Source organism: Neomonachus schauinslandi, chromosome 16, assembly GCF_002201575.2.
Source record: "Neomonachus schauinslandi chromosome 16, ASM220157v2, whole genome shotgun sequence".
Lineage (NCBI taxonomy): Eukaryota > Metazoa > Chordata > Mammalia > Carnivora > Phocidae > Neomonachus > Neomonachus schauinslandi.
The window spans coordinates 10,158,446-10,168,424 of NC_058418.1; the positions used below are offsets into that span (position 1 = coordinate 10,158,446).

General features: G+C 60.0%; 1 protein-coding gene across 2 annotated transcripts in view; it reads right to left on the bottom strand.

The window, feature by feature from the left end:
• Positions 1–9,733, bottom strand: part of TOMM40 (translocase of outer mitochondrial membrane 40) — a 10,993-nt gene extending 1,260 nt beyond the window's left edge. The window contains exons 1-9 of one of the 2 annotated variants that reach the window (XM_021681322.2): positions 9,650–9,733; positions 9,274–9,553; positions 8,449–8,516; positions 7,887–7,979; positions 6,930–7,031; positions 6,744–6,849; positions 527–649; positions 355–431; positions 131–233 (exon numbers count right to left, since the gene is read on the bottom strand). In XM_021681322.2, the coding sequence (XP_021536997.1) occupies positions 131–233; positions 355–431; positions 527–649; positions 6,744–6,849; positions 6,930–7,031; positions 7,887–7,979; positions 8,449–8,516; positions 9,274–9,547 (946 nt within the window). In that variant the 5' untranslated portion in view covers positions 9,548–9,553; positions 9,650–9,733. The remainder of the gene's footprint in view (positions 1–130; positions 234–354; positions 432–526; positions 650–6,743; positions 6,850–6,929; positions 7,032–7,886; positions 7,980–8,448; positions 8,517–9,273; positions 9,554–9,649) is intronic. The other variant, XM_021681323.2, reaches the window with a different exon arrangement.
• Between the last annotated feature and the right edge of the window lie 246 nt (positions 9,734–9,979).

Sequence of the window (9,979 nt, forward strand, 5' to 3'; positions counted from 1 at the left end):
CCAGGTCTTCACTCTCTAGGGATGGGTCTGTCACACCCCCAACCTCCACCGTCTGCTTTGGCCTACACACCCACTCAGGGCCAAGTCACCTGATGCCTACTTGTTTCCAAGCAGGGAAACAGGCCTGTACCTTTGAAGAGGAGGTTGGCCTTGGGCAGGTCCAGCTGGTACCCGAAGGAGACGCTGGTGTCCTGCATCCTCGTGCTAGCCTCGAACTCCACGCCCACCTGCAGCTGGAGGGGCCGGGGCGACGCGCAAGGGTCAGCTTCCCAGGCCGGGCTCCCGGGCACACCAGACCCTGGTCCCCCAGGCCCGCAAAGCCCGCCCTCGCAGCGGGTCCCCAGCCCAGGTCACCTGGTCGCTGGCTTTGTGATAGTAGGTGGCATGCATGCCCGCCTGACCCAACGTTACTGTCGCCAACCAGTTGTTCACTGTAAGAGAGCGCGGTGGGGGTGGGGTGCAGATTACCAAGGGGGCCAGGACCCTGGACCCCGCCCCCTACCCTACCCCCAGGCCCCGCGCTCACATGTGTACTTCCCAGCTAGAGACATGACAGTGCCTTCCTCCCCAGGCCGCCGGTGGTAGACAAGCTCCCCACCCAGGGCCAGACACGGCGTGATGCTCTGGAGGTAGTGGGCCACGAGGATTCCTGTGGGCCAGATGTGGGGGGGGGTGTCACCTTGGCTTGGTGCGGGTCTGTTTCTGCCGGGCCCACCTCCTGCTCCAGGCAGCCTTCCAGGCGTGCCCCTGCTGGAGGCTCAGGGCCCACCCCTCAGGCCTCCCAGGCCCTGCGAGGCGGGCATTCATTTGCCACCACTTGGGAGTCCACCGAGGCTGAGGGAGTGATTCACTGACCCGCAGTGACAAGATTATGTCAGGGGCAGAATCTGAGCTTCTCCACCTCTCTGGCCTGGGTTCTGAACCCTTCCGCCTCTGGGGGCCAGACAGCCTGGGTTCAAATCCCAGCCCCACCACTCGTGGAGTAACAGCGGGCCACCGGGGTCACTTCTCCGTGAGCAAGACTACCTCTTGAGGCGGCCCTAAAGTCTCAAGGAGCGAATGAGGTGTAGTGCAGTGGCCGGGCCTCAGTGATCGCTAGGACCGGCCACGCCAAGGCCTACAGCTTGCCCTCCCTGCCCCTTGGCAGTGGGGTCGGCCCGAGGCCCCTGGGCATGGCTAACAGGCGACTGTGCGCCTGCTGGGCTGGATGCCTGGAGCCCAGGGACTGACGCATTCATGCCTGTCTTTGGAGCCGAGAGCAGATACCACGAACGTGATCTACGGGAGAACCGGGGAGGAAGAGAGTCGGAGACGCAGAGGGCGTGACGGTGAAGGAGAAAACAAGACACTTAATGTGGAGAAGTGGAAACAGAATCAGAGGGAGGAAGAGAGGGCCGAAGATTCCCAGGGGAGACTAAGAGGACACGGTCGGGCTGAGGTCACGAGCCAGCGAGGAAGAGGAGGATGGAGGAAAGGGGAAGGCAGGGCAGGGACGCAGAGGGACCTGGGGAGAGCTGAGAGCACGTGTGAGGGGCGGGGGAGAGCCAGGACGCTGGGACAGGGACAGGGACCGGGACAGGACGGAGCAGGAATGAGCGTGCAGGGTCAGAGGCCTCTCGCACTCCAGATGGGGGCTACCAGTGGGGCCGGGGAGGCCGAGGGTTCAGGGTCCCGGCTCCGGTGCTGTGTCGTGGTCAGGGGCCGGCTGACCTAACCCCTCTGGGCTTCTGTGAGCCTCGGTGTGCATTCCTTCACCGCGAGAGCAGGAGACTTGGGTCACCCCCTGCAGCCAGCAGGCGTACACCCCGGGCCAGGCTTGTCCCCTCACTCGATGCGGGGGAAATGTGGCCCCTGAGGGAAGAGTAACTGTCTGTGCTCAGAGAGAGACTGGGACTTCAACTCAGAGCCTCCGGCCTCTCAGCTCTGGCACCCACTGGGACTTGGGGTTGGGGACCCCCGAACATCCCTCCCACCTCCTGGCCTGCCTCGCCCTCTCTAATTTCACCTGCAGCACAGACGGATCCTGTTCACGCACACACCTAACCCCGTTCTCCTGCTCAGAACTTGCCGTGGCTCCCCAGTGCCCAGGAGACCCAGCTGCAGTGTCCTACATGGCTGGGCCCCAGCTTCAAAATCGAGCCCCTTCCTCTTTCCAGGACACAGCCGTGTCCCTCTAGGCAGGATGGAACACGAGCAGCCCTCTCTTCCCTGTGCATGCACTGTCCCTCCTGCCCGGTGTGCCCTCTCCCCTGCTGAGTCTGGCCGACTACATATTCGCACCTGTTTCCTGAATTTGGCAACTTCTCTCTAGCACGCCCCGATTGCAGCCACGGTCACCATGGGACCAGAGCAGTCACCCCGCTCTGCTTTCACCTTCCCCCTGCCCTGCAGTCTGTGCATAGAGAGGCCACTGGAAGTCGGAGAACTGGGGTCAGAACGTGCTCTACACTGCCTGTCCCTTGTTTCCACAGCTCGGCCCGTTCTCCCCGCTCCCCAAGCCCGTTCCCTGGGCCTCTTCCCCCGGAGGGCTGCCCTGCTCGCAGCTCCTCACAGATCTCCTGAACCCAGGCAGTCCCTCCTGCCTGTGTCCACAGCCGGCCCCCCCCTCGCCCCCCAAGGCCCGTGGGCTCCCCTGTGGGTTCTCAAGCAGGGGCCATTCTGCAGCATGCGGGGTGGCCGGGAAGAACCTCATGATCCCGAAACCCCGCGAGAAGGAAAGAAAGCGAGTGAGGTCTGTGAGCAGGGAGGTGGCCTCAGGCAACCCGGCAAAGTCGCACCTCCAGATCCACTTCCCAAACCTGTTGGGCAGGGAGCAGGAGGCGGAGACGGAGACGGGGCAGCAGGGAGGTTTGGGCCGCCTCGCCCTGGCCTGCTCGCCTGGGACCCACACCAGGAGTCCTTGGGGAAATCAGCCGGGGCAGGAACGGCAGACACCCCAGGGCGGATGCTCAGGTAAGGGCAGCACCCAAAGGGGGGCGTAGTTCTGGGACCCAGCCAGACAGGATGTCTTTCTGCTCTCCTCGCCCTGCGCTCCATGGGCCTTAGGAGCACTGCCCTCCTACCCCCCTTCAACTGAACACCACCATCTTAGAGACGCTGTCCCCCCCACCCCCGCTTTAGGTGAGATGGGGGTGTGTGTGGGGGAGGGGGGCCGTAGTTATAAGCTCTCACTAAGCAACCTGGACTTTTCCCGAGTAGGATTTTTCACAATAGTACTGAAGTCACTGTGTGATTGTTTGTTTAAAAGCCAATGTCCCGGGGCGCCTGGGTGGCTCAGTCAGTTACACATCTGCTTTGGCTCAGGTCACGATCCCAGGGTCCTGGGATCGAGCCCCACATTGGGCTCCCTGCTCAGCGGGGAGTCTGCTTCTCCCTCTGCCCCTCCCCCCTGCGCGTGCTGTTTCTCAAATAAATCAATCTTAAAAATAAATAAATAAATAAAAGAAACGTGACTTATGTGGCACCCGGTTGGCTCAATCAGTTAAGTGTCCAACTCCTGATTTTGAATCCGGTCATGATCTCAGGGTCCTGGGATCAAGCCCCGTGTCAGGCTCCCTGCTCAGCGGGGAGTCTGCTTCTCCCTCTGCCTCTGCTCCTCCTCTTAATTCTCTCTTTCAAAAAATAAATAAAACTGAAGCAAAAAATAAAATAAAATAGTATGCCCCGGCTCCCACTGGGCTGGGCACCCCGTGAGGGGAGGAAGGAGCTGTCTCAGTCACTGCTGGGTCCTGGCACCACCCTGCCAAGGGCTGGGCACATGCTAGGTTCGCAGGAGGCTCCTGAGATGAGGCCGAGGCCACGAGGAGGGAACCCAGAAGGAATACAGGCCTTTGAGTTGGGCCATGATTCACATTCCAGCTTCTCGGTTTCCCGGCTGTGTGAACCCGGGCGCCCGATTCCACCCCTGGGCCTCCTTTTCCTCACCTGTGAGATGGGGGCCGGAAAGCCAGGGACACCCCCTGCCCGCTGCAGGACACGGCGCTCCAACACAGAGAGACCCCCAACCCCGCGCCTGGTCTCCCACTGGGAGCCCAAGATGGACTCCCACTCCGGATCCGTCACCCAGAGGGGGATGCCGTTTTTGTGCCCTCGTGACAGATGCTATCACCAGCGTCATTCGAGGGAACGGAAAGAACGAAGAGACGAAGGGTGCCCCCGGCGGCCTCGGGCACCGGGGAAGAGGGACCCGGAGGCCAGTGCCGGGAAGCATGGGAAGCACAGAAGCGGCCAGCGAGTGCATGCGTGCGGGGAGCCGTGCCCGGGTGCCATCGAGAAGAGCGTGGATTCCGGAGTCTGACCCGCTGTGCATCCTTGGGAGGCTCTTCCCCTCTCTGGGTCTCGGCAAGAGGAGGATAATGGCAGCACCTACCTCCCGGGGCTGTTGAGAGAATCCAACAAGCCATTCTCCTCACTGCTCTATTCCCAGTGCCTCGAATGGCTGAAGGAAAGGACACGCATCACACGCCTAGGGCCTGACCGAGGGCAAGAAGCACCACACGGGACATGCCACCACCATCACTCGCTCCCTTGTCCGGGGTTTTCTCAGCGCCTACTCTGTTCCCGGCACGGTTCCAGGCGCTCGGCGCACAGTGGCAAGTGAGACAAGCAAGTTCCTGCCCCGGAAGGGCTGCCACCCCAGCGTGGGAAGGAGGAGATCCCCGGGGGAAGCACTGCAAAGCCCCGGGCACGATGTGGCGCTAGGCGCGCACGGCTTTCCTCACAGGAGCTCTTCCTGCGATGCGAGGGCAAGCTGTGCCCTGGAACTACTCGTTCAGCCACGTCAAGACCGGAGAGAAGAGCTCCAAGCAGTTAGGGACAGCACGTGAAAAGGTCAGGGGACAGAAAGAATGCAGCCATTCCAGAAAGTCTCAGAAAAGCTCATGTGGCCCAAGTGCAGGGAGCACATGAGCAGAGGGGGGCAATGACGTCGGGTCTGCAAGGAACATGACATGTTTCTTCCTGAGGTTCCTCATGCCTCCACGGGACCCGTGGGTGCAGCCTCGCCTAGGAGGCCCCTCCCTCTCTCCTCTCCCATTTCAGCTGCCCCCCTCCTCCCTGCCCAGGGAGCCCCTTCTCTTCCTTGGGGAGCTCAGAGGCCATACCTCCTCCGAGGAGGCTCCCTAGCCTCCAGCAGGCAGAACTGAGAGCTCTCCCCGGGATTCAGGCTTCCTGCCTTCACAGAGCCACTCAATGCCCAAGAGCCGGCTCTCCAAGACTGAGCAAATGGCGGGGCGCCTGGGTGGCTCAGTTGGTTAAGCGACTGCCTTCGGCTCAGGTCATGATCCTGGAGTCCCTGGATCGAGTCCCGCATCAGGCTCCCTGCTCAGCAGGGAGTCTGCTTCTCCCTCTGACCCTCCCCCTTTCATGTACTCGCTCTCTCTCATTCTCTCTCTCTCAAATAAATAAATAAAATCTTAAAAAAAAAAAAGACTGAGCAAATGGCAGCAGGAACCCACACTCCCATCTTTCCGGTCGTTCAAGCCCAAACTTACGGAGTCATCCCGCTCCTCCTGCTCGCCTCCCACACCCAATCCACCGGCTAACCCAGTGCGCTCCACTTTCAAAGTACATCGGGCCTGACCACTCCTCACTCCTTACAGTCTGCTCTCTGCTGGGCAGCACGGTGGGTCCCGTTAGAAGCTAAATCAGCTCCTGTCCCTCTCAGGCTCGCAACCCTTGGTGAGGCCCCTGACTCATTCAGAGTGAAGGCTGAAGTCCTACAAAGCCTCAGCTGATTTGGGCCCTTTACCCCTGTGACTTCCAACTCTCCCTCTTTCCCTACCCATTACAGCCACCCCCCTCCTGGCGTTCCAGTAAAGTGTCCTGCCTCAGGGCCTTTGCACTTGCTGTTGCCTCCGCCGAAGAGCTCTTTCCCCACAAATCCACTTGGCACCTTCCCTCAAATCCTTGATCTTTAATCAAATATTACCTATCTAAGGAGGCTTTCTCTGAGGACACCACCCCACACCCCTCCCAAGGACCTAATCTTTCCCAGCCCCCCCCCCCCCCCCCCCCCCCTGACTTTTTTTTTTTAAGTGCTTGTGTCCAGGTCCTCTGGAATGGAAGCTCCCAGAGGACAAAGTGAATTCTTGTTTGCCACACCTTATCCTTGGTGACTGGAATGTACACGGTACACGCCCAAGCAACACTCACGCTGAATGTAAAGTGATCAAAGAAACACCCAGAGACAGAGCAAAAAAAAAAAGGGGAACCAAGAAGAGACTAGACGTACAGGCACAAGTCAGGCGGCCCCTGTCTACACCAACCCAAACAGGAACTTTCCTGGTCAGCTTCTGTCTCAGACTCAGACTACCTGCCCGAACTGCACGTGGACCCACCCACCCTGGGATCTCTGCACCGAAACCACCCCAGAGCCCCACAAGTAACAGAAGCAGCCCACATTCCCCCGGGACCTGTTACGGGCCCCACACCTCTTGAAGTTTCTCGCACAAAACAACGTAAATGACCTCTTCAGCAGCCCCGTGAGGGAGCCCAATGTTACAGACGAGGAAACTGAGGCCCACGGGGGTGAGGGAACTTGCCCACAGCTGCAGTGAAGCCAGGGACAGAGCGGGGGGTTGGAACCTACTTGCCTACACCCCATGCTATGTTGTGGGTGTTTCCAAAGTCACTCCTGCCCCCGACCATTCCTAGATGGTAGAAAAGGAGGTCCCGAGAAGGGAATGGATTGCCGGGAAAGGGGCAACTGAGACTGGACTGCCCTCCAGGCCCGTGGCTCTTACCTGAACCCACCAGGACGTCTGGGTTCCCCAGGGTGACGGCTGCTGTGAAGTCAGAACCCCGGTACTCCCCGTCCACCTGCCAGTTCACGAACTTGGACTGCTGGGTCTGTAGGGGGGAGGGACAGTGTAGAGGGCAGCCGGGTGCTCAGGGTGGCTCGGGGAGCAGCTGATGTGGCTCCTACTCACCTGGATGGCCATCTTGGACCGGAGGCCAGGGCCCAGCTGGTGAATGACCTGAGCATTGAGGCTGCCACTGTTGTCCATGTCACCCACCAGCACGGGGAATGCCTGTGGCGCAGAGGGCAAGGTCAGAGGTCAGAGGTTTAGCATTATAGAAATACAAGCGTGGTGAGCCTAGGTGAGAAGCCTAGCATCAGAAAACCTCGGACTGAGGTCCCCTCCTCCAGGAAGCCCTCCCTGACCACCTAGGCTGAGTCAGGTGCCCCTCTGGGCTCCTCCTCCCCCCGCCCCCCCCCTGCATTTCAGTCCTGCCTACCCTGGACAGTCATTCTCTGGGGACAGGTCCGTTCCCTTTCTCTACTAGACTGTGAACCCCAGGGCCGTTTCAGTCACTGCTCTGTCCCCAACACTGCCCAGCACAGGGCTGGGCACAGAATGCAGTACAATGAAGGTTTGTGGAATAAAGGAATGTCCTGAATGGCAATAGTTGGTATAAGCAGAGACGTAATTCAGTCCCTCAGCTCCACCTGTGTTCTGCCCAGCCTCCTTCCAGGCCTCCAGTTTCACCCCCATTCCCTTAACGCAGCCTCTGCAGGGCAGCCCAAGGGAGGGTCCTAGAGTGTCAATCTGACCATGTCTTTCCCCGCCCAAATCTTTCTGTGGCTCTTCACTGCCCCCTAGGGAAAGTCCAAATGCCCTGTTTGGCATTCAAAAGCCCTGCTTTCTCTGGGTCATCACTGTCTGGTGACCCCGGCCCTGACCCAGCACAGGGCTGGGCAGGGAGCAGGGCTTCAGGATGAAGGAGTGACCATGTTCCAAAGCACCTCGGAGAGACAGTCCCCACCTCCCAGCACCCTCAGCAGCTCAGCCCTCCTAATATTAACAGAGCCTTCTCTGCCTGGTGCTTGGCTACATATTGGTTAGAAGAAAGATACAATGAACAAAAAACAAAAGGAACCTCACCTCTGTGGGACTCAGCTGCTTTGTTCCCACGTACGTGACCCCGAAGTGGTAGTTGGACTCCCCAATTGTGCTGAGGGCTACTGTGTGGTTTACCTGGGAGAGGAGGGAAGGCTGTGGGGATGAGTCTGTGGGCCACCCACAACAGACCCAGCTGAACCTGCCCCCAGCAAAGCTCCCTACAAGCCTGGGATGCGGGTACTTGCCAATCTGGCTTCCCCACCGTGGAGAAAAAGACAGGCAGCTCTGGGTAGGGCAGGGGATGAAGACTGGGAGGTTGAGCCTGACTAGATTAGACACTCAGAGAAAAGATAAGCTGGAGACGAGGCTACATACCCGGTACTTCACTCCTGCCTGGATGTGAAAGGTGGAGGGGCATCCCCGGGTTCTGGGTCCCTAAACACTTCCACTGGACCCAATGAGCAGTCAGACTGGCACTGTGTCTCTGAGTCTTTTCAGGTGCCCAGGAGCCTAGCCCTTTAGGGGCAGTGAGGGGGTTGTATGCGTAGGCGCAGGGAGATGGTTGGGATGACCTCTGGAGAGTAAGGGCACCAGGAAGGCTCACCTGGAAATGGTTACTCAACCCTTTGTTGACTGTGAGCTTGACACCTTCCATCTGAATGGGAAATAGCTCTGAAGAAGAGAAGCGCTGTCACTCCCCACACACATACACACACCCCTACGCCAACACGAGGACTCTCATTCCTTCCTTCCCTACCATGCCAGCTCTCCCTCTTCCAAGGACCCACAAGCAAAACATCACACAAAGCACCTCAACCAATAAAGAGACCGTCTAACCTAATACACGGGGCCAGGACCAGGGCCCTTCTTTGCCTGCACCCAAATCCCAGTGCCACCGCTTACTACCCATGTGACCCAAGGCAAGTCACTTTAACTATGTCAAACTTGTCACCTGTAAGATGTCATCTGTAAGCTCACCACGTGGAGACATTGCAAGGATTTAGTGAATTAACATATAGTGAATGCCAGAACAGTGCTCAATAAGTCACCACCACTCTTACTATCTTAACTGTTCCAAGCCAAGATCCAGAAGCCTTGGGTTCCACCCCCACTGGACCCTGGCTGACACTGTGACCTTGGGCCTCAGTTTCCTTCCCGATCACATAAGAAGGCTGGCTTGGCTGATCCCCGGGGCTCCTTGAGGTCCCTAAGGCTTTCCTCTACCGCTCTGCCATTCCATCCTGAGGTTCCACCATTTGATCCCATCGTTCTATGCCCCAAGTCCAACGTTCCACCATTCGATCCCAACGTCAACTCCTAACGCTCTGTTAAATGTTTCCAATGGTCCGTGCCAATTCCCAAGGTCCTCTGAGTGCTCCCCCTCCCCCCGAGATGCGGGCCCACCCCTGCCGGGTCCGTCGCCCCTCACCCTTGCACTTCCGGTGGCACTCCTCGAACGTGCCGGGGTTGGGCAGGCAGCCGCAGGCCCCATCGTCCGCGGTCCCTGCGGCGCTGCCTGCCGCAGCACCGGGGGTCCGTTCCGAACCTCGACCCGCGCCAGCCCCAGCGCCCAAACCGCCCCCGAGCGGCGGCAGCGTGAAGCCAGGAGGAGAGGGCGGAGGCGGCGGCAGTCCCACGAGGGCGGGCGCGGGAGGTGGCGGCGGCCCTGCGGGCGGCGAGCTAGCGGCCAAGACGTTCCCCATGGTCGCCTGCAAGGGGAAAGGTCAGAGGGCGAAGGTCAGGGCCCGCGCGCTCCGGGTCCAGTCCCAGCCAAACCCCGCTCTGCTCCGGGCCCCGGTTCTCACTGGCGGCAGCGCCCGCACCCGGCCTGGGCTCCGCTCCCACCCCGTGCGCCACGCGCAACCGAACCCGCTGCCGCCGCCGCCACCACCGTCGCCCCGCCCCGCCCCGCCGAGCCCATTGGTTCGGCGTGCCCTGGGATCCGCCCGCTAGCTTAAAGGCCTGGCCTTGCAATTGGAGTCATGGCTGGGAGTCCCACCCACCTCTTTGGGACGTCCTTTTCTATTGGTTCCCACTCACAGGAAGGTCGAGACACACCTCCCCGCCTTTCCCATTGGCCCGCGGAGACCGCATCTATTGGCCCTCAACGCCGCGGGTTCCGTTGTTCGCCCGCC